This window comes from Capsicum annuum, chromosome 11 (genome assembly GCF_002878395.1).
Source record: "Capsicum annuum cultivar UCD-10X-F1 chromosome 11, UCD10Xv1.1, whole genome shotgun sequence".
In the NCBI taxonomy this organism is placed as follows: Eukaryota; Viridiplantae; Streptophyta; class Magnoliopsida; order Solanales; family Solanaceae; genus Capsicum; species Capsicum annuum.
The window spans coordinates 40,095,467-40,120,596 of record NC_061121.1 but is presented as its reverse complement, the minus strand read 5'-3'; the positions used below and the strand labels follow the sequence as shown (position 1 = coordinate 40,120,596).

General features: G+C 33.1%; 1 protein-coding gene across 1 annotated transcript; it reads right to left on the bottom strand.

Moving 5' to 3' along the window:
• Positions 1 to 12,206: 12,206 nt before the first annotated feature.
• LOC107848221 (IAA-amino acid hydrolase ILR1-like 4) lies at positions 12,207 to 18,751 on the bottom strand. Its single transcript, XM_016692928.2, has 5 exons — positions 18,073 to 18,751; positions 15,367 to 15,492; positions 14,960 to 15,274; positions 13,150 to 13,278; positions 12,207 to 12,692 (listed from the first exon to the last, which is right to left on the bottom strand). The coding sequence occupies exons 1-5, from the start codon at positions 18,448 to 18,450 to the stop codon at positions 12,297 to 12,299; spliced, it is 1,344 nt and encodes a 447-aa protein (XP_016548414.1). The 5' UTR covers positions 18,451 to 18,751; the 3' UTR covers positions 12,207 to 12,296.
• Positions 18,752 to 25,130: the final 6,379 nt, after the last annotated feature.

Sequence of the window (25,130 nt, the reverse complement as noted above, 5' to 3'; positions counted from 1 at the left end):
ATTTCATTTTATATAAAGTAGGCCACCCAGTTTTTCCTTTACAAGGAGTTATGGTCGTTTGAAGTTGACCCAAAAATTCAGCTGGCCTCAGTAGTTTGTGTGCATAAAATTTTCCTGGACATTTACTATTCCCAAATATCCCGACCACCATTTTATAGTTTCGAACGTGCTCAATTATATCCAAAACCTATCCGTTTTTGGAAATCTTTATATCGTTGGAAATCTTATTCAATAAGCTTTGCATGAAACCATCGACGGGCAAATCCTGGTATAAATAAAAAAAAATTAATTCCATATAAATAAGACCAATACACATACTTGAATACGCCAATACACGTACTTGAATACGGGGTATTACAATCATATTCATGGAATATGATTCACTTTCAAGATGTCTTGATGATGAAATGGTAGGCACAGGAGACTCATAATTTTCAGGTCCAGAACAAACAAAAAGAGGGAAAGGGGGTGGTTGTGATAGTGTAGTTTGTTTTCATAAGAGTACAGGACAGTGATTCAATTCATGATGAAGAACGGGAATTCTTGGTTCAGTTCTTTACCTTAACGATAAAAAATAGGATTGATCAAATTCTGTTGAATCTGACTCATAGTAATCATTTATCAATGAATAACTTTGGTTATCAAATGATTAAAGAACTGAGAGGAAGACAACCTCTACTTTTTAGTAGTAATCTTTCCTATCCTTTAGGCAGGAATAGGTTCATAAGAGTACTTGGTTATGTAGGAAGAAAAGGTTTAAACTAGTAAATATATATAAGTAGCTCTTTAGTGCATAAGTAATTCTTTAATTGTCGCACCGAATCTAAGTCTGACTTTTAAAGCATACGCATTGAAAACAATATTTTTCTTTGAACTTTCTGGTTTCATAGATCTTTCCTATCAAAATAGGTTTTACCTTACCTTGGTCTGTAGGTCCTGACATAAGGTTAGAACTCTAATCCTTCTAGAGTGGTATCTCATGGGCCTAAAGTTCCGTTCTCCTTTGGATATCGGAAAGGAGAGGGTACTCTAATTTTGGAACATAGATAACGTGCAGAGCAACAGAACTTCAGACTGGGAATAGGCGATGTGCCCCTCTTGGGGGATGGTAAAAAGGGTCAAATGAGGAACCCCTTCCTGTGTGGCACGCGCAAAGGCTAGGGGTCTCATAGATAATAATATGATATATATTTAGCTAGAGGTTTGATGAAATGCATCAATCTCATTATGTCACAAATTCGTGTTGTCCACGGCTCTATCTGAGTTAGTCTAGGTTATTCCATCAGAAAATCATTTGATAGATCAGCAAATAACACTAAGCTTGAGGTAACTTGCAGAAATTCCTTAAGTTAAAGAGCTAAGAACAACTTTACCACGACTTTACCTTATTATATATAATTCCATAAAAGAAGTTTTTTGATACATTGTATTTTCCTTGATAATATAATTTTTGATACATTTTCTACTAATCAGTAACTTAAATAAGGAAATAACATAAATCACATTTATTAACGAGAGTAAATCATGTCAAATTATTTTCTGAGAGAATCTATGAAATATTTAAAACAAAAATAAATTCAAAAAACTTCCATCAGATCATATAGATTAGCTCAATTTCTTTCATCTCTATTAATCTTTCTATTTTTTTCTTAAAATTTCCCACATTGTTACTAAACATGTACATCTGAACATTGTAGTCCCTTCTTCTTTGCAAACTTCATTGAGTTTTGAGACGATCTGGAGATTATGTGTATATTGTACCTATAATTGTGGGGAGGTCATTGTTTGACCACCAACTTAATCTTCTGTAAAATTAAATAATATACGTATCAACTTGACTTATATATAAAAGTAAATAATGAAGCTTGTACGCAAAACATATAGATAGATTTTGGTAAGAATCATACATATAGTTTTTGATACATATTTTCATCGTATGAAAACAAATCTATCACTTATATATATGTTTCAATGAAGCTGCTGATGCAGGCAGCTTGTGAATGACATGCCTGCTTCAACTGCTTCAATCGTGATTTTACTATATCACTCTTAATAAATTATTATAAGTCATTTGTGTATTAAAAAATTAATAATATTTAATTAAAAAATAAAATAAACATTTATGACATATCTGCTTCAGCTGCTTTAATCGCGATTTTATTATATTGTCCTTAATTAATTATTTTAAATCATCTAAACATTAGAAAATTGATAATATTTCATTAAAAAGGTAAAATAACACAAAATGATAAGTTAACTTTTGATCTTTTAAATTAACTTGACGACTTATATGGGGTCCACTTAAATTGTGAAAAAGTATGGATCAAGCTACTGAAGTTGACAGCTAATGGACGACATACATGCTTAAGCTGCTTCAATTGTGATTTTACTATATCATCCCTAATTAATTGTCATAAGTCATTTACGTATTAAAAATTAATAATATTTAATTAAAAAGGTAAAATAAACATTTATGACATACCTGCTTCAATCGTGATTTTATTATTTCACCCCTAATTAATTATTATAGATCATCTAAGCATTAAAAAATTGATTATATTTCATAAAAGAAGATAAATTATACTCAAAATGATATGTTAACTCTTAATGTTATAAATTAACTTGACGACTTATATGGGTTCCACTTAAATTGTGAAAAAGTGTGGATGAAACTGTTGAAGCAGCCAGCTTATGGACGACATGCCTGTTTAAGCTGCTCCAATCGTGATTTTACTATATCATTCTCAATTAATTATTATAAGTCATTTACGTATTAAAAAATTAATAATATTTAATTAGAATAAGTAAAATAGACATTTATGACTTGCCTGCTTCAACTTCTTCAATCGTGATTTTATTATTTCACCCTTAATTAATTATTATAGATCATCTAAGCATTAGACTATTGATAATATTTCATAAAAAATGGAAAAATAGACACAAAATGATAAGTTAACTCTTAGGGTGTGTTTGGTATGATGGATAATATTTTCTGGAACATGTTTTTCAATTTTCCCTTGTTTGGTTGTAATGAAATGTTGGAAAAATATTTTCCACAACAATTCATTTTCCTCTATTTGATGGAAAATGACTTCCTTCATGGGTCAAGGGATGTCATTTTTCAAAAAATGACAAATGAGACTTATGACCCCACCCCCATCCCTTTTCCCCATCCTAACAACACTCATATTCACATGACTCAAAAAATTTATATTTCTCAAAAATTTACATTACTCGAAAATATTTTTCACTGTGCTTTACTTTAATTATTCACTGCTTGAAATAAAAAAAAAAGTGAAACCCAATTTTTTTCCATTTCCAATGTTTGTTGAATGTATTGTTATTTTCATATTCATAGAGAAAGACCTACCTATGTTACTTTTGCTAATTGCATATTTCAACTTGTCATCGATGTAACTTGTTTCACAAGGTTGAATAAGCTTGTCGTTCCGTTATATTTCTATTGATTGTAGTATCTTGAGATTGTCTTGACAAAATGTTGAAAAGTGTCTCCTATATTTGCTAATTAATAGTTGCTTAAATTTAGTGATTGTAGTACTTTAGAATTCGATATTGATATTATTTGTTATGCTAAAATTATTTCTTACAAATTGTTGAGTTGTTAGAGGCACTGATATACTAGTTAACAATTAGTAGTAGTATTTTCTAAAAAATATTCTCTACTCACCAATCAAACACCATAAAATATTTTCCGAAAAATATTTTTTACTCACCAACCAAACATGAGAAAATAAGTAGAAAACCAACTTATTTTCCAAGAAAACATTTTCCATGGAAAATATTTTCCATCATACCAAACACACCCTTAATGTTTTAAATTAACTTGACCACTTATATGGGGTCCACTTAATTTTTTTTCACAAATACTATTTATAGTAATTTTACTATATCACTTCTAATTAATTATTTTAATTCATCTAAGTATTAGATAATAAATAATATTTAATAAGAAGGTAAAATAAATACAAAATGATAAATTAAAAATAGTAATATATGTGTCGATCAAACTTTCAATTTCTATTAGGTACAAATAAATGAAGCATAAAATACGCAAATAGGGAAACTAAATTTTAATTTTTTGACTACTTTTTTATTTCGGTGGTCGACATATTTTTCAACCACTTCTTACTCCGCGATTTTACTATATCACCCCTAATTAATTATTATATATCATTTATGTATTAAAAAGTAATCATATATAATAAAAAATAAAATAGACATTTATGACATGTCTGCTTCAGCTGCTTCAACCGTAATCTTACTATATCATGCCTAATTAATCATCTAAATATTAAAAAATTAATAATATTTAATAAAAAAGATAAAATAGACATAAAATGATAAATTAACTCTTGATGTTTTTAAATAAACTTGACATCTTATATGAGGCGCACTTAATTTTTTTTTCACAAGTATTATTTGTAGCAATTTTACTATATCACTTCTAATTAGTTATTATGAGTCATTTAAGACATGTTTGCTTCGCTACTTCAATCGTGATATTGGTTGACTCTCAAAATTATATCAATGTCACTTAAATTAGAATAGAAGAAAAAGTATTATAAATAACAATAATTAAAAACTTAGATTATTAAAATTATTTAACTTTTTACGCCACTTCATGCATAAATATATTTCTTGAACACTTAATGAAAGATCCAAACTGTAGGTAAGTAAAGTTTCAGAGAAAATATAAACTGCACTTAAATTCCTAAATACACGCATACTATATATAAATATATCAATACTTAATAATGAAGACTATTTCACTACTTTCCTATTAATTTTAGCATGTTGGCCCCGTGCTGATCGCCACTAGTGTAAGAGAAGTGAATATAAAGAATTATTGATACATATATAATATGTATCAACATTACATATCAGTGTTATATATACTGTTTTTCATTGATTAAAATATATCAAAATAATGTATAAGTGGTGCACATACAAAATGTATCCAAGAATTAAATAAAATTCATATGGACTGATATGTATCAAATGAAAATAATCATAATTTTTTTACCTGACTTTGGGAGTTATTGTGCATCTCCCCTTCTTTCTTCTCTTTCGTCATTTGCATGTCTGTAGTTTCAGTTCTTGCAAGTTAATGCCCTAGCAGTCATATCTCCACGTATCCACTCAATCGAGTTCTAACAATCGCTCTTACCATCACCTGATGTCGGAAATAATTTTTCCAATCTATGCTTTTGTATCGATAGTCAATGATGAATCTTTTTCAAATTGCTGATCCACAATGATTAATAAAAAAATACTGTCATCTTTAAGTTGAAATTACATCTGAAAAAGAAAAGAAAATATGCGTTGTAAGGGTGTGTGTTTGTGTGAGACAAAATTATAGAGAAAATTGTATTATTGGAAATAAAATCATATTTTGGAGAGATAAATTTTGAAATTGTGAGAGGAGATTCTAGGAGAAAATCTAGGTAGTGGAGTGTGTAGCCTGACATGTATCAAGCATTCATTACCCTTAATCTCTAAAATATGAGACTTTATACAATTATGTAAAAGATATGAGATTTTGTGCCCTAATATCTCTTATGATTGGGGAATATGTAATTTACCCTTATTTCTTATCATCATTTGGCCGAATAGCCATAAAGTGTCATAGTTCCTTGAGGAGTTTTATGTTGCTAGTTGAATTTTTCTTCAGTTTTCGTAAATTGTACCCCGATTAATCGGGTTCACAAATTCTAAGGTCTATTTTGGGGACAATATTTTCATCAAAATTTTCTCTTTACCAAGATTCGAAGTTGAGTCTTTGATTAGGATGGAGGACTCCCAACCATCTTACCACATCTCATGTTAATTGTTAATTAAAATTTTGATGATGAGAAAACATCATATTTGCCTCATCAACATTTTTTTATTTCTTTTAGTATATCACTCTCAAATATACTACTGTACTAGTTTAAATAAGGTCCTCGGATCACTACATATATTGCTCTGCGATAGAGCATTTGACATAGTACAAGATCAAGTGTTTACGCAAAGAATTCATAAAATAATATCTTTTAAAATATATTAAAATAAAAACTTATGTAATATAATAGTCGAAATGTATAAAGATTAAGAAGAGAAGAGTTGAGAAAACTTTGTATTGTTTTCTGTCAATGTATTGTTTTTTATTTATAAACTTTGTACGTGTTGAAGATAAATATAAGAGTTCTTATCGAATATCTATTCTAAAGAAAGAGTAATTTTGTGTTACAAAGAATAAGCTACAAGAGTAATTTTTTGTTACAAAGAATAAGCTACAACAATTGAATTCAAAACAAATTCTAATATCATATGGTATCAGATTTACCCATCGACCCTATGGCCAATTCTCAAATCTCCAACAATCTACTGTCATTTGCAAAACAATGCACTTCTTCCATCATTATTCAACTACCAAATCTTTCTCTAAAACTTGATGGAAACAACTATAGTCTTTGAAAAGAAAATACTTTTGACATACTCAAAGCCTTTTCTCTTGGTTCCTTTTGTTAGGATCGATTAGCAGTTCACACACACTAAATCTATGGAGAGGATGAAGAAAACTAGAGAGAGAGAGTTCATTAGGAGAGAGAGAGAATTAATTTCGTGGTAACACCCGTTAGTAACCTCCACCGCGGACGGGCTATTTATATTAATAACTCGGAGTATGTACAATTACACAGAGAAATGAGAATAAAAGGTTGAACTGCGTGAATATTAATATATAACAGTACGGCACATATTAATCAGGCTCCACAACCTAACAATTCTCCCATTTGGAGACTGATTCTGTCATCCAAGAATTACATTCTCAAAAAAAATAAAAAATATTCCTCCACCATCAATATGTTCGCCACACCGTAACATCTGTAGACACAACTACTGGAAAACCAACTAAGGTTTTGCACAACCTTAGTTTACCAACATCAACACATTTTGTCAACATGTCTGCTGGATTCTTTGCACCCTCTATCTTTTCCAAACACATATCACCTTCTTCCATTGCCCTGCGAGTGAAATGGTACCGTCTTCTAATATGCTTCGTCTTTGAATAATAGACCGGGTTCTTCACGAAATGTATGGCACTCTGTCTATATGTGTAAAGAATCTAATTAAGTTGTTTCTTGCCCAGTTCTTCCAAATAATATTCCAGTCATATCATCTCCTTTTCAACTTCAGCTATTGCCATATACTCAGCTTCAGTAGATGAAAGAGCAATGCACTTCTGAAACCTGGACATCCAACTCACTGTTGTACCATCTACGGTGTAAATGTATCTGGAAGTGCTCATGCTTGAGTCCACATCCCCACCAAGATCAGCATCAACAAAACCTTGCAGAATCACTTCATCATTGCCAAAACAAAGTGAAGTACTGGATGTACCTTTCAGATATCTTAGAAGCCACTTCACAGCTTCCCAATGCTCTTTCCCGGGGTTTGCCATGTACATGCTAACAACTCCCACTGCATGTGCTATATCAGGTCTAGTGCAGACCATAGCATACATCAGACTCCCAACTGCAGAGGCATATGGAACAAGTGTCATGTGCTCCCGCTCCTGAGTTGTCTTTGGTGATTGCTCCTTTGACAATTTTGTATGATTTGCCAATGAAGTATTCCTGGGTTTAGCATCATTAACTCTGAATCTGTACAGCACCTTCTCAACGTACTGCTCTTGGGATAGATTCAAAGTGCCAGCAGATCTATCTTGAGAAATCCTCATCCCAAGAATTTTTTTCCCTGCACCTAAATCTTTCATCTCAAACTCAGAAGACAGACTTTCCTTCAGAAAGTTTATCTCCTTCATACTGAATCCTGCAATCAACATATCATCCACATACAAGAGTAAAAATACATAAGAATCAGTGTATTTCTTGAAGCAGCAACATTGATCCTTTTCACTCCTGTGGAAGCCACTCTTGCTCGTAAAGGAGTCAAACTTCTTGTACCACTGTCTAGGTTCTTGCTTCAGCCCATACAAGCTCCTATTGAGATTGTATAACATGTGTTCCTTGCCTGGAACTACAAACCCCTCTGGCTGCTGCATATAGATTTTCTTATCCAAATTTTCATGTAAAAATGGAGTCTTTACATCCATTTGCTCAAGATGCAAATTCTTCGATGCAACAATACTCAATAAAATTCGGATAGTAGTTAATTTCACAACAGGAGAAAATATTTCAGCATAATCAACACCTTTCCTTTGTGAATATCCTTTAACTACTAACCGGGCCTTGAACCTTCTTTTGTCATCTGGCTCTGCCTTGATTCTAAATACCCACTTATTCAACAAGGCTCTCTTCCCTGTAGGTAACTCAGTCAACATCTATGTGTTATTTTTCTGAAATGAGATCATCTCATCATCATGGCTTGCTCCCACTTGATTGAATCCTTCACCTACAGGGCCTCAGCAACAGACTATGGTTCCCCTTCATCAGTCAGCAACAGATAATGTAATGATGGTGAATACCTATCTGGTGCTCTAATAGTCTTGGATGATCTCCTCTCAACCTGCTCAGGTGTCACTTGTTCCGCCTCTAGTTCCTCAACGACAGTCTCTGGAGTTTGTTGAGTATCTGTTGTAACATCTTTAGGTGTACTCTTCGGCAACTCAAGCTCAACTCCCACTTGCTTTGTAGTTTCTTGAACCTTTAGCTCTTTGTCCTTGTACAAGACATTTTCATCAAATTTCACATCATAATGTCTTAGGATCTTCTTGTTCCTGTCATCCCAAAACCTGTACCCGAATATGTCAGAACCATAACCTATAAAGTAGCATTTTATAGCTTTAGCATCAAGCTTATATCTCTTCTCTAGATCAACGTGAACATAAGCAGTGCAACCAAAAGTTCTTAAGTGAGAATACTTGAGATCTGTTCCTGTCTATACTTCTTTAGGAATCTTAAGCCCCAGAGGAACTGATGGTCCCCTGTTGATCAAGTATGCAGCTATGCTCACAGCATCTGCCCAAAACGTCTTAGGCAGCCCACAATGTATCCTCATGCTCCTTGTACGCTCATTTAATGTTCTATTCATTCTTTTAGCAACTTTATTCTGTCTTGCCTTCTCGGGAACTGTCCTCATCAATCTGATTCCCTCAACTGCACAGAATTTTTTGAATTCTGACTTGTCATATTCTCCTCTATTATCAGACCTCAGGCATTTGATTTTCAAGCCAGTCTGATTTTCAACTTCAGCTTTCCACCTCTTGAAAGTAGCAAACACATCTGACTTATGTTTCAAGAAGTAAACCTATACCTTCCTACTAAAATCATCAAAGAAGGTGATATAAAATCTGGATCCACCAAGTGATGAAATGGAAGATGGTCCCCAAACGTCTGTATGGACCATTTCCAACCGTACTTTCTTCGGCTCTCTCGCAGTCTTCATGAAGCTTACTCATTTCTGTTTAACCGTAACACAACTCTCACAAAGACCCATATCAATAGATTTTAGCCCCTCTAAAGCTCCTTTTGCAGACAGCATCTTCATTCCTTTAGCACTTATGTTTCCAAGTCTGTTGTGCCACAAACATGAACCGGAAGAACCCTCAGCAATAGCAGCCATGTTTATACACCCTGCAGTGGTGTACAAAGTTTCAGATTTTGTGCCACGTGCTACAACCATAGCACCCTTCACAATCATCCACGAACCTTTCCTAAACTCTGTTGTGTAGCCTGTGCTATCCAACTGACCAATAGAGATTAGATTCTTCTTGAGACCAGGAATATATCTGACATCCTTTAATGTCCACTGGTTTCCTGTTGGAGATTTTATGCAGACATCCCCCTTTACTTCAATCGCCGACAGCTTGTTGTCAGCAAGATACACTTTTCTAAAGTTTCCAGACTTGAAGTTTTGGAACAATTCCTTGCTATGAGATGAATGAAAATATGCGCTAGAATCCAATATTCAGGATTCAACCGGGCTATCCACACTAAGGATTAGAGCATCCCCAATGTCTTTTACTGAATTAACAGAATCATTATCATCTCCAAATTTCTGATTCTTCTTTTTCTTGGGTTTCTTGCACTCTATCCGAAAGTGTCCTTTCTCTTTACAATTCCAACATGTCACATTGGATTTTTGTGGAGATTTTCCATGATTCTTTGATTTTGATCTGCCATGTATATTCTGACCCCTCGATTGGCCTCTCCCCCTTCGATCAACACTAAGAGAACTACCAGATGACTCCCCAATTTCTCGTTGCGAATTCTTTTGCTAAGAACAACATCTCAAATTTCATCAAACTTCAGTTTCTCATATCCACGGGAACTGCTAATCGCAGCAACAACAGTATCCCAAGACTCGGACAGAGATGAAATCAAAATCAGTGCTTTAATTTCAGCTTTGAAATTAATGTCCACAGAACACAGTTGACTAACAATCATATTGAACTCATTTATATGATCAGCAACAGATCCATTCTCAGGAATCTGTAAATTGAACAATCTACGCATCAAATATACCTTGTTCATCGTAGATGGTTTTTCGTATATATTTGATAGTGCCTTCAACAGATCGGACGTGGTTTTCTCTTTGACGATGTTGAACGCCACGTTTCTCGACAAAGTCAACTGGATCAGCCCTAGAGTCTGCCAATCCTTGAGCTTCCACTCCTCCTCCTTCATGGACTTCGGCTTCACCCCGGTCAAGGGTTCGTGAAGATCTTTCTGGTACAGATAGTCTTCAATCTGCATCTTCCAAAAACCAAAATCGGATCTATCAAACTTCTCGATTCTAAACTTCGATCCTTCCATCTTCAATGATCGTGATAAATCTCCCAAGCTTTGATACCAGTTGTTAGGATCGATTAGCAGTTCACACACACTAAATCTTTGGAGAGGATAAAGAAAACTAGAGAGAGAGTTCTTTAGGAGAGACAGAGAGAATTAATTTCATGGTAACACCTGTTGGTAACCTCCACGGCGGACGGGCTATTTATATTAATGACTCAGAGTATGTACAATTACACAGAGAAATGAGAATAAAAGGTTGAACCGCGTGAACATTAATATATAACAGTACGTCACATATTAATTAGGCTCCACAACCTAACACCTTTGTTCTTAGTTCTAATCCCCCTTTAAAATTTGTTGCTATCACCCCTACTGTTATGATTCCTTTACCAGATAAGCTCAATCAGTAGTCACTTCTAACCTTGTCTATGAGGAATGCCAATGCAGCGATCTTCTTATTCTTGTTTGGGTTCGTCAAATAATTTATGATCCTCTTCGTGGTAACCAAACTCGAGCCACCTCTTCCTATGATGCTTGGACTAAAATCAAGCGCATGTTTCAGTCACAGACAGGCGCTTGAGTTATGTAATTAAAATCTCAACTTCAAAACCTTTTCGCAGATAATTTTTCCATCACAGATATACTTTTGAGAAGAAACGTGCAATTGCTGACTCTTTAGCAGAAAGTTGTACAAAATGATGACTTCACCTCATTTGTTCTTAATGGCCTTGATTCTGTATTTGAAATTTCCAAGATTGCATTTAATATGCATTCTAATTCTATTACTCCTGAAGAATTGTTTGAGCTCCTCCTTCAAGAAGAAGAACGCTTAGTAAAGGACTTTGTGCTGATACCATATAAAGATTAAGAATGTGAAGAGTTCGAGAAAATAAGAGCATACTGTATTCTGCCGATTTATTCTTTGTTTTTATAGACTTTGTACATATTAAACATAAATATATATATATAAGAGTCCTTATCTAATACTTCCTCCGTCTCATTTTATGTATCATCATTTTCTTTTTTGTCCGTCCAAAAAGAATATCGCATTTTCTTATTTGGTAACTATTTAAAGATAAAATTTCACTTTTACCTTTATTGATCTCACTTACAAGGCTTCATATAACTAAAAATACAAGTAGTACATTTCTTTTCTTAATAAAGGACAATTTAGTAAAAATCATGAAGTGCTTTCTTATTTCTTAAATTTCATATCCGGTCAAACAATGACACATAAAATAGGATGAAGAGAGCAAAGGAAGAGTAATATTTTGTTATAAAGGATAAGCTACAATAATTAAATTCAAAATAAAACAATTATAAAGTGTATAAAATTATACAAGTTCGACTTAACTGTCTATAATTCTAAACGTAATTCCAATTCCAAATAAGCTAATGATTGAATATTTCTGGTGACTAACTTTTAACAATAAACCATTAAGTAATAAATTAAATAGAACTAATGATCAGCTTCTCTCATATATAGATGTAAATGTAACATACAAGAAGACAAAAAACTAAAGAATGTTCTACCATCTCTTAATAAGAAGAATGAGTATTAGTACACTTATTTATGGAATTTAAAAGGTAAGTATAGGCAAATGTAGCATGTATTGCTGCCCCAATAGGTAGAACATCTTCATCAATGAAGAAATTTGGATTATGTGGAGGGTAGATAGCACCAATCTTTTCATTTTTCGTTCCCAAAAAGAAGAAAGATCCAGGAACTTTCTCTAAGAACACGGCAAAATCTTCACTTCCCATGAAGCTAGGTGCTATTTTATAGTTGTCCTCTCCAACGATCATTTTCGATACTTTTTGGGCATGTTCATATATTTTTGCATCGTTTATAGTTGGAGGAAGTGTTGGATTTTCTCGACCATCAAAGTCAATCTCCACCGTACATCTATGCACAGCTGCTTGTGCTCGTATAATCTGAAATTTTCAGCAAATTTAAAATATAAGTTTATAATCGAATTCGAAATGCTCTATGTCAGATGCATTGAGTAATGAAAAAAGAATCATATGTTTGGCCAGTGTAAGTATTTGTTATAGATGATGACTTGTTAAGTATCCTAGTTTGAAATTTGAAGCTATAGAAAAATTCTGCACGGAACACGTGGGACCTTGAAAATATTGGACCAATCTCCAATTTCAACTTATGTGGTGTAAACATATAAAAAAAATATATTTAAAACCTATAATCTCAAAAATATTTACATGAGATTATGTAGCCATAAAAAATAATAATTTAAGGTGATTTAGAAAATTTAAAATTTAATTATTACCCAGATATATTTTAAAGAAATATTTTCAAAAGATATTAATTAAAAAATAATATATGTTACATAAAATGAGACAGATAAAGCAAATCTTAGTAGTTAATAATTACCTCTTCTATTCTTTTTCTCAAACCATAGAAACTCTTCTTACTAAATGCCCTATAAGTCCCAGAAATTGTAGCTGAATCTGGTATCACGTTAAATGAAGACCCCCCCTGAATCATGGCCACAGAAACTACCTGCAAAAATTATACATAAACACTTGGTAATTCTCCACCAATTAAAATTTTAAGAAGTTGTTAATATTAGATCAAAATAAAAATTAATTTCTCAAATTTTTGTGTTATCTGATTTTGACTTGGCATGGATTTTAAGAAAGTAAAACGAAATGTAAATCTTATATTCTTAAATTAAAGATATGTATACCAAAATAACTTTAATCTTGAGATTTTAAATATGTAGGAGGCTTGAAAGTTGAAATTAAGCAAGAGCAAATTTACCTATAAAAATTGTGGCAGGTGAACTCATGGTTTCTCCGTAAGACTAGATATTTTATGCATATTGATGGTGCATAGTTATTACGATACTATGCTTTGTTTTGATGATTTGACAAACCTGTTGAGGGACCAAATGAAGAACCAGATACCCATGCCAGGACGATCTCAGAAGGAACAAGAGAATCAAGATTTCATAGGGAACAAGTTGTAACTATCTCTTAGATGGGTCTTATTTCATAGGGATCAGGTCCATCGGTCGTTGAACTTTTGAAGTCAACTTGGTATAGCCATTTTTCTTTAGATGGTTGGTGGCACTGTAGCAGAGGCACAGCAAGCCTATCCAACCTCAATCAATGGGATGATGTCTAGATTTTGCCCTCTCTTATATAAGCTAAATTTAGAAGAATTGAACCTAGTTTTTGCAAAGTTCAAAAAATGTAATCTCTCAAAGCAAAAGTCATCCTCATTCAAAGAACACTGCTAAATTCAACAAAGGGACCTGATTGAGTGCAAAGAAAGTCCTTGTTGCCTTTTGAGTATTGTGTCTTTTGTTCTTGAAATTGTAAATCTACTCTTAAGCTATAAAGGATAGTAGATTGTTTGCTTGTCTAGGACTTTAGGTTGAGTCGCATTAATTAGAGTGTGTTAGTCGAATCATCTATTATTTTAGTTAAGTTTGCTTTCACCATTCTTGGGGTTTCTCTAGGGTAGAGTTACCTAGGATGTCAACTACAGTTAGCTGATTCAAAGTGTGTATAGAATTGTTGCACAAGTTTGGATAAAGTTACTTAGAAGTGTTGGCTAGAGTTAGTCGACGTAGGGGTAAGTAGAGTTACTACATCAGTCTTGTAATAGAGTTATTCCAAAGAATTAGGATTAAGAATTTAGTTCTTGTGAATGTCGGAGTTTGTAATCACATTTTAGCTTAGGTTGGTGGAGTTTGTGGGAAATCCTATAAGACAGGTCATGATTTTTTCCTCCCTTGAGCAGGGAGGTATCCACGTAAAACAACTTGTCTTCTCTATTTTCATTTTCTTTATGTTTGTTCTTCAATTTCTATTCTTAATCATAGAATCTAGTGAGAGACCAGGTATCGATTACTGAGGTGAACTTGTATAAAACTTATTCTGTTATTAGTTGAATAAACTGATAAGGGACAGGGTCCCTAGTATCGTGGTGGACGCATACGAGCCAAATATATATTTTTAAAAATTGATATAATATTATCTGATTGCACACATACTACAATAGAACTAAATGATGCACTTGGTTGAAGGCTGACTTATTTACCTAGAGATGAGAGAACTATGGATCTATTCCCACTCACTACATTTTTTCTTTTTATTTTTTAGTACTTTCTAAAAGGGCTAAACATGAAAGCAGGACAAACAAATTGAAAGGAAGAGAGCTCATACAATAGTACCTGGGATTCAAGAGGATCAGCCTCTCTTGAAACAATACTTTGCAAACTAATAACAGAAGTAGAAGCAGCCAAAATTGGATCAACAGTATCTTGTGGTATAGCAGCATGTCCTCCTTTCCCTCTAATTGTTGCTTTGAAACTTCCACATCCAGCTAAAAATTCACCAGGCCTAGATGCAATTACACCACTTGGATACTTATGTACTAAATGCATACCAAATATTGCTTCCACATTTTCAAGTACACCTTCTTCTATCATATCTTTAGCCCCATGCCCTCTTTCTTCTGCTGGTTGAAAAATTAACACCACCGTACCCTATGATATTATGAACGATGAATTCGATTACTTAATTAGCTTGTATTTATGAAATTAATTAGAGCTTAGTTAGTTAAGGTGTTTTTAGTTACCTGTAAGTTATGTTGGAGTTGTTGTAGTATCTTGGCAGCACCAAGAAGCATTGTGGTATGTGCATCATGAGCACAAGCATGCATTTTGCCATCAACTTTGCTCTTGTGTTCCCATTTTGCCAATTCCTATATGTAGCCAAATAAGTTGCTTTAGAGGCATATTGTATGATAATTAATCTCCTTTCTTAATTGAGAATATACGCAGCCTATGATATTTCTTTTCTTTCAAATATATCACTCAAGATAAAGTTAAACCTCTTTAAAACAATATTTGTTATCTGAATAATAGTTTATTATTGTAACGAAATACTGTTATAGAATTTATAATATAGTATGAGAACTAAAATTTATTTCAAATAAAAGCATGTTGTTATAGTGCAATATTTTTATAGAGGATGAGTAATTGTTATTGAGAAGTCAATCTATCTGTCATATTCAAAGTAGAAATGTAATACAACAATGTAATTTTCACATCAAAGACACGTTGATATAAAAACTTGACTTAACGATATATTTAATTATATTTAATTTAAGCACGTACAAAATATGCAAGGAACTTATAGACCCACCACTTGAAGTATATTCTTTTTTCATGATAACAAGTTTCAAAATTCAAAAGGGAAAAAGCATAAATATCCCTTCTGAACTTGTCGTTACAATTTATTTTAACATTTTAATTTTATAAGCAATTATTTATCTTCTTAAACAATTTTTACATGAATTATATTAGTTTTTAATGACTGGCGTGAAAAAAAAAATAAAGCGTGATAACAAAAAAAGTTGGTCCACTTTTAAATTTCTAGCTGCTAAATTTTTTTTCCCTTCTTTTTCCTCATACCCCACCACCCTCTTTTCTTCTCCTTCTTCTATTTCTTTTTTGTTTCATTACTTCTACCTATCAACTATCTCCAATCAAACATATAGCAAAATATTTTCAAAAATCAAATTTTAATAATTATTTTATTTTTCACTCCTACACATCAACCATCTCCAACCAAATATATAATAAAATATTTTCAAGAATCAAAATTCTAACGATTATTTCTTTTTTACTCCTATCCATCAACCATTTCCAATTAATTAAATACATAGCAAAATATTTTTAAGAATCAAAATTACAACAATTTAATCCAAAATCAAAGATGAAAACTTTGAAGGGTGAAAATTCAATTTCAATTTCAGATCGATCTAGTTCCAAATAATTTGATTAGAATATTTGGAAGGGGGGGTGAAGGGGGAAGTGGGGGTGGGGGCGGTGGGAAAGAAAGCTTAGGTATAAGATTTTTTTATATATATATGGGATTATTTAAAAAAAAGAAAAATTGTTTACGTAGGTTCAACGTTGTGCAAGTATATTGCATTTTCAGTAGTAAAAATAGTATAATATTTTTGAGATAGTATAAAATTATTTAAAAAAATAAATAATTATTCAGAAAATTAGAATGTTAAAAATGAATTTTGTGGACAAATTTTGACATGTGTATATATTTTCTCCCTTCAAAAGATATCCCATCAAACTGCCTTAGAAAAGAAGAGATTTGATTTTATGACTTCCATTCATAGCGAAAAGGTTGCCGCCGCCGGCGATATCTATGACCAAAATGGAAACTAAATTACCACAATCAATTACTACTTTTATTTAAATTTATTTTTCTATTTTTTAAAAAATTGTACTCCTTTCGTTTTATTTTATGTGTCACTATTTGATCGGGCACGAAGTTTAAGAAATAAGAAAAGATTTGGTAAAGTTTATCAAATTATCCTTTATTAAAAAATATGTTCATATTTTTTTTTTAATTAAGTGAGACCAATAAGGGTAAAAGGGTAATTGTGCTTTAAAAAGTTGCCAAATAAGGAAAGACAACACTTATTTTGGAACGAATTAAAAAGAAAATGATGACACATAATTTGGGACGGAGAAAGTAATTTTTTTCTTTTGCAAAAAGTTTTGTTTATTATTTTAAATTTATACCAAGTCAAATAAAGGGATATACTAAAGTTTTTGCTGTATATAAAATTTGAAAAAAGTCAAATTATATGAAGATATTGTACTTGGTATCACTTTACATTTTGACTGTTTCCACAGTTTTACCAAGTTGAACTTAAAAAGAAATGAAACACAAAGAGTAATTCTTTTTTCTTCCCATTTACTCGCTCACAAAAATTGCCTACACCCAAGTTCCGAAAGTAACATTTTGCTTTCCTATTTACTCGCTCACAAAATTGCCTACACCCAAGTTCCGAAAACTAACATTTTGCGTAATACACATCATAAGCAAGAATGAAATTCCAAGGTACAATATATTGCAGTATGATCAAACCTAGTTATAACAAGATAAATTTTATAGAGAGATCACATCATAATTAAAATATAGATTTATACCTCTTAAAATCTCCAATTTCAAGAACCAAAGTAAGAAATTCCCACGAAGGGTTAAAACTTAATGTTTAAAGGGAATAAAACTTTGTTCAAGTTACATGCACCGAGCGACAGTCGGTGATGATCAATGAACAAATAATATTTTACACTATTAATACAATAAAATTTCTTATGAAAAAAATGTTAATGAGTACTTTATTTTCCATGTTATTGTATCAGACTTGATCCATAAGAATTATCCCTTTAAGTCATATACTACAAACTAAATCAATTCTTCATTTCAATGGACATAACATAAATTGCAGAATTGAAGAAATTTTACTAACCTGAATAGGCAAAGCATCCATGTCAGCTCTGAGAGCAACAAACGGCGGCTTCCCGGAGCCGATGGACGCAACAACGCCGGTCTTAGCCACCGGCCACCGGTATTTAATTCCCATCCGATCAAGCTCCTCTCTAACCAAAGCACTTGTCATAAATTCTTCGTAAGCAAGTTCAGGATTCTCGTGAATTTGTCTCCTTATTTTTGTCATCCACTTCACAGTCTCAGTATCATTCGCTAAATTTTTTATATAATCTTTTGTAAAAATATTTTGATCAACCAAAAATGGATTCAAACACTCATCTTCACCACCATCATGGCCCATAGAGAAAACCATCAACATAGATAAAACCAACAAGATCAAAACTTTCTTAGTACCCATTATCCGTGAAAAAATGAGCTCAGCCAGAATGTGTAAATGCTACCAAGAAAATTTGTGGGTATTGTTGTTCTTTGGTTTTACAGAGACCCACTATGGGACTATATTATTATAATAGAAGTACAGATGAAGATATGTTCATATATATGGCTTAGAAGGAGACAACAAATTAAATGTGGTGTGATAATATAGTGGATATTATAGGTGGACTAGTTGATACTTTTGGCCCCATGAAACAAATGAAAAACGTGACAAAATCCGTAGAACGTGAAAGTGTCAGAAACATATTTGATACGGTATTTAATTAGTTGGCCTATAATGGAGTAATAAATATTTATTGGCTTAAAATAGATGCCTTCTTCCACTTTTCTTCCTCCCCTTTGGATAATATTCCTCCATTTCAGTTTTTATAAGAAGATATTTGACTAGGTACAACGGTAAAGAGGAAAAAACGGAGATTTCTATATTTTATAATTTAGAATAATTCATAAAAAGTTTTTCGATATCAATTATTAATTACAAATAAAATAAAAAGTTTAAGTTAAATTATTAATATTAAATAAAAAATTTATTGCTTTTTCCGACTTAAAAAGAAAATTATTACACAATTATCGAAACAGAGAGAGTAATATCTTATAAATTTCTATCAAACTTGATGTTATAGATTATACAATACTAGCTTAAAAATAAATTTTATATTATAATTATAATAACGCTTAAGTTTAATTTAGACAATACGGAGATAAATATATAATCGTCATTGTTCATTTAGTATATATGTTGATAGGAGGTAACAAGCAAGTTCATAGATGATTAATTTAACTACTAATTAAGTACGAGTAAGGATACCACAGTTATTAAAAAAAAAAAAAAGGTACTTGATTTTTCTAACAATTTAAATTTAAAATAAAATGATCACACACTTTAGTATGATATCATATTAGACAAAAGGTCTTAAGTTCTATTCTCACTGCTATTAATTATTAAAAACAAAATTCACATGGCAGAATCATGAAAAAAAATATAAGAAAGTCCTGTTGAGAATATATGTAAGTAAATTAAATTATACTTTTTAAAATAATTTAAATTTTTAATAAAACAGAGTAACACGCTTTGATATTATAGGAGTATCAATTTTGTGGAGATACTTAAATTGACCGAATACCAACATAAAAAATAAAAAAATGATCGCTTACTATTCATTTTGCTCTGTTCTGAAAATAAATTTATATTTTAAACTTATAAATTAAAATTGTTGTAGTCATATCTCTGGCAACTGTTACTCTTATACACGACTGATTAATTAATTGTTTAAGAAGGTTAATAAGCCGTAAAGGTCAATATTTTTCTATTAATTTAATCTTACTGTAGATTCTTTTAATAGAACAAGGATCAGGTCTTTTGTTTAATTATTCAACTTAAATCATTCATTGTTTAATTATACAGTAAACTTGTGACACTAGTAGGCAGCACATATATTAATCTGAGGATAATTTAAAACATAAAGTAGTCATTTTGTGAACATAATTACTCTCTCGGTTCACTTTTACTTATTACTATTTCGTTTTTCAAGGCCAGACTGTATGAACTTTGATTAATATTTTAAGATATATAAGTTAATATTTTAAAATTAAAAGTTAGATGATCGAAAATTATATAAAAAATATTATAAGTTGTGATTCCTCTCCTATTAATATGATAAAATATACATTCTAAAATATTGATCAAAATTTATATAGGTTGACCACAAAAAATAAACTAATAAGTAAATGGAGTAAAATGGAAGTAGGGAGGTCCTTTTTGGTAAGAACGTGCTATATTTTATTGTTTACACCAAATTAATAATGCATAATCGTTTGGTTTATTCATATAATAATCTATTATTTAATCATAATTTAATGATATGTGTTGTTACTTTAATTTTAACTATTGAAAAGTCTTCCCAAGGGATTTTGACAAGAGAGATCTTAACAAACTTTATGTAAGTCAGTTATCATCAGCTCCTCTGTTTCGCTTTTCTTCGCCCTCAATTTGACATTGGTCTCAAGAAAATATTAATTAGCGATTGGTTTTATTAAATTAATTTTATTAATTATATTTTAAAAGTATAAACTTAAATTTTATATATTTTATATAGTTATTTAATAATAAAAATAATATTAAGATAATATGATAAATTTTTCTTAATTTTACACATTAATGCATAAAAATAACCCTAAACTTGACATCAAATTATAACTTTGACCTTAAACTTTGATAGTGTACAAATAGGACCTTTAACTATTCAAAATCTGAACAAATATGACCTCCAATTTTACAACCCCATGCGTGAGTCTCACTCGCACCTACGTGGAAAGGTAATCCAATCACACGGTGCCACGTCGCTAAAAGGGCTAACTTGGAGAAAGGTCATATTTGTGCAGTTTTGAATAGTTAAAGGTCATATTTGTGCACTGTCAAAGTTTTGCTTTTTGTGTTAAAACGACGTCGTTTTTATTATTATTATTATTATAATAATAATAATAATAATAATAATAATAATTTTTATTTATTTCAATAGTAGCAAATTTTTTTATTTATTTCTATAGTGGGTAGGGTCTAAGGCTAGGGATGTGGATGGTTACAAGCTTTGGTACTCCGGGAGCGAGAGGCGTAGGAATGGAGTTGACATCTTAGTAGATGAAGAGCTTAGAGGTCAGGTAGTAAAGGTAAAGAGGATCAACGATAGGTTGATGACTATTAAGTTGGTCATTGGGGGGTTTACCCTGAACGTGTGTAGTGCTTATGCGCCGCAAGTGGGCTTGGATGGGGAGGAGAAGATGCGGTTTTGGGAGGCTTTGGATGAGGTGGTGAGAGGCGTGCCTAGCTCGGAGAAGATTGTTGTAGCAAGATATTTCAATGGGTACATCGGGGCGTTACCGGGAGGCTTTGGTGATGTGCATGGTGGTTTTGGTTTTGGGGAAAGAAATGAAGAGGGGGCTACTCTATTGGATTTTGGGAGGTCCTTTGGGCTGGTGGTGGTGAACTCGGGCTTCCCGAAAAAGGATGATCACCTGATCACCTTCTGAAGCGCGATAGCCAAGACCCAGGTTGACTTTTTGTTGCTTAGGAAAGGGGATAGGCTGTTGTGTAAGAACTGTAAGGTCATCCCGAGTGAGAATCTTTCGATCCAGCATAGGCTCTTGGTTATGGATTTGGGTATAAAGAAAGATAGGAAGAAAAGGGGTGAGGAGTGTAGACCTAGAATTAAGTGGGGCGGCTTAACGCCAGTGAATACGTGGGAGATAGGGGAGAAGTTAGCTGGAATGGGGGTGTGGGAGTGTAGGGAGGACGTGGATTGTATGTGGGATAGGGTGGCTAGGTGCATCAGGGAGAATGCTAGTGAGGTGTTGGGTGTTTCTAGGGGCCGGGCCAGGCATTATTGTAACACCTCGTATTCAAGTACATGTATTGGCGTATTCAAGTACGTGTATTGGTCTTATTTATATGGAATTAATTTTTTATTTTATTTATACCGGAATTTGCCCGTCGATGGATCCATACGAAGGTTATTGAATAAGCTTTCCAACGATATAAAGATTTCCAAAAACGGATAAGTTTCGGATATAATCGAGCACGTTCGGAACTATAAAACGGTGGCCGGGATATGGTAAATAGTAAATGTGCAGGAAAATTTCCTGCACACAAACTACTGAAGCCTGCCAGTTTTTTGGGTCAACTTTGAATGCTCATAACTCCCTTAATATAATGAACTGGGAGATCTGCCACCTATCAAAAGAAAGATCTTTGAGTATTCTTTCCAATGCAATTGGTTTCATCCAAATCCGATATCTGAGTAATGAGTTATACTCGTTTTACTTCAGCCTCTCAAAACAGATTTTTAGGATCAATTTCAAACGATCATAACTCCTTGTACAGGACGAATTGGGTGGTCTACTTTATATGAAATGAAAGCCCTTTGAATTATCTTTCCAACGATACCAATTTCACCCAAATTCGATATCGAAGCAAAGAGTTATGGTCGATCTACTTTAGCTTGTCAAAACAGTCCACCATGGCAGATTCGGATTTGCTTAAAATTTTAAGGGCAATATGGTCATTTTCCATCACCTCATGAACGAAAATTGGTCATTATATACATATACTTAGCCTCATTTCCATTATTTATCATCCATTATTGAAGACTAAGAAACCCTAGCCAAATTTCAACTCCAATTATCTTGTGATTCAACCGTAGAAAATCCAAATTGATTTTGTAGTTGTGTTCATCGTCTCGAGGGCTTCGAGAAGCACCCCTTATTTGTGCCAACAGGACTTCGAAATCAAAAGGGCCATTTTATGGTAAGGATGTAAATTATGTTGGTGTTATTTATATGGATATGTATATATATGCATGTGAGCATAAGAAGTGTGTTATTTGATTGTTGTTGAAAGATGATTGGAAATAATGTTGGATTATTCTTGTGCATGGTTGGATTATGTTGAATTGTGAAGGGATTTGGTGTGATGATGTGGTATTGAAATGATGATTATATATATATATATACACATAAACCTATTGTTCAAGTTGGTTTTTGGAATGCTTTGCAAATATTGGTTGTATGGAATTATGGAAGAGAATTGTGATGTTGGGTTGCTAATACTAGATGCCAAACATTTCATTGTAGAGAAGTGATTTGTAAAGGCGGGAAGTTGTGTTGAATTGGTATCCGAATCTACGACGAGGTATGTAAAGCATACTCTAACAATGTTCTTTGGCATGAAAACACCAATGTTCCATCAAGTAAGATTCCGAGGTTGTCCAAAAACATGTATTGTTCTACGTTACCAACGAAGTTGTTTCCATCCTATAAAGTGTCAAAATGTTTCATTGATATACCAAAAGGCTCTTATTTCATTGTTGTGATATTAATGATTCTGAAACACATTGTTGATATACCAATGAGTCTTTATTACATCGTTATTATATGGAAGGTCTATTACTTGGTTCCTATTGATGTATCATTGTTTCAAAGTATCAAAAATGTGGTGGCGACCGAAATAACAATCTCAAAGATTAATTGAACTAAGTGATGGGAGTTCTCTCTTATCGGGTGGTATCCCAGGGGCATAAGCCTAGCATGGGTCGATCCCTATTTATGTGTTTATGGGTGGTATCCCAGGGGCATAAGCCTAGCATGGGTCGATCCCAGTTGATATGTACTAGAGGCAGCCTAATGGTCACAGTACAGTACAGTAATAATTACAAAGACGATAAGAACGAAGATAAAGTGATTGAATAAATACAATGTACATGTTGTCACAAGTTCTAGTAAGTGTGGTCCACTCCTATTATGACTTATTCACTTGTTTTTAATTTCTATTGAGCTCCTATATCATATGTGATTATCTACAGCTTTACATACTCAGTACATATTTTGTACTGACGTCCCCCACGGGGACCTGCATTTCATGCTGCAGGCACAGGTGCTTCAGCTCATTCACAGCATAGATAGGAGCCAGGTCATACAGCTATTGTTGGTGAGCTCCAGTTTGCTTCAGAGCTTTCCGAGTCGGTTCCTTATGTTTTGTTATTGTACAGGAGTCATGTGTGGGCGGGGGGTTTGTCCCGGCCCTAGTTATGCCATGTGTATCCTAGAGGCTTTGTAGACATAAGGAAGGGTAAAGTCATGAAAGTTTATATAGTGATGTTATATTTATATATGTGGTGGCCCCGACGGCCAAGTAATATATATATATATATATATATATATATATATATATATATATATATTTGTGCGTGTTGTGCTGATACAGGTAATTAGACCCTTCTATATGCAACGAAGTGCTGTCCAAATTTTTGGTGACATATAAGTGAAAGTACAGGTATTTGAACGGGTTCTCCCGGGCCTTCTCGGCTTCGGTTGCCAGTCCAGCCCGATGGGATTTTAGGGCGTGACAATTATCGGGGGGATTGGTGGTGGAATGAAGAGGTTAAGAAGAAAGTAGAGACCAAGAAAGGGGCGTATACTAAGTTGGTTGAGAGTAAGGACGAAGAAGAGAAGCGGGTAAACAGGAAAGAGTACAAGTTAGCTAGGAAGGAGGCTAAGTTAGCAGTTACGGCGGCTAAGACGACAGCTTTTGAGAGCTTGTATGCGGGGTTACAGGAGAAAAGAGAGGAAAAAAAGTTGTTTAGATTCGCTAAGGCTAGGGAGAGGAAGGGTCGTGACCTCGACCAGGTGAAGTGCATTAAGGGGGAGGACGGTACAGTGTTGGTGGAGGACGGCCACATTAAGAATAGATAGCACTCGTATTTTCATAGGCTCTTGAATGACGAAGGAGATAGAGCTATTATGTTAGGGGAGCTGGAGCACTCAGAAGAGTGTCGGGATTTTAGTTATTGTAGACGTTTTAAGGTAGAGGAGATTAGAGAGGTTGTTCACAGGATGCGAAGGGGTAGGGCGACGGGGCCTGATGAGATACCGGTGAATTTTTGGAAGTTTTCTGACGAGGCTAGTTTAAGGTGGTTGACTGGATTATTTAACGAAATTTTTAAGATGACGAAAATGCCCGAGGCTTGGAGGTGGAGTACTATAATTACTCTTTATAAGAACAAGGGTGACATTTAGAGTTGCAATAACTATAGGGGTATTAAGTTATTGAGTCACTCTATGAAGATTTGGGAGAGAGTGGTCGAGGTGAGG

Excerpts from the sequence above, each read along its gene's own strand:
- LOC107848221 (XM_016692928.2), bottom strand. The coding sequence starts at position 18,450 with ATGGGTACTAAGAAAGTTTTGATCTTGTTGGTTTTATCTATGTTGATG. Across the intron at positions 15,493-18,072 it reads TGGATGCTTTGCCTATTCAG|GAATTGGCAAAATGGGAACA; the intron begins GTTAGTAAAATT and ends GGCTACATATAG. Across the intron at positions 15,275-15,366 it reads AACTCCAACATAACTTACAG|GGTACGGTGGTGTTAATTTT; the intron begins GTAACTAAAAAC and ends ATAATATCATAG.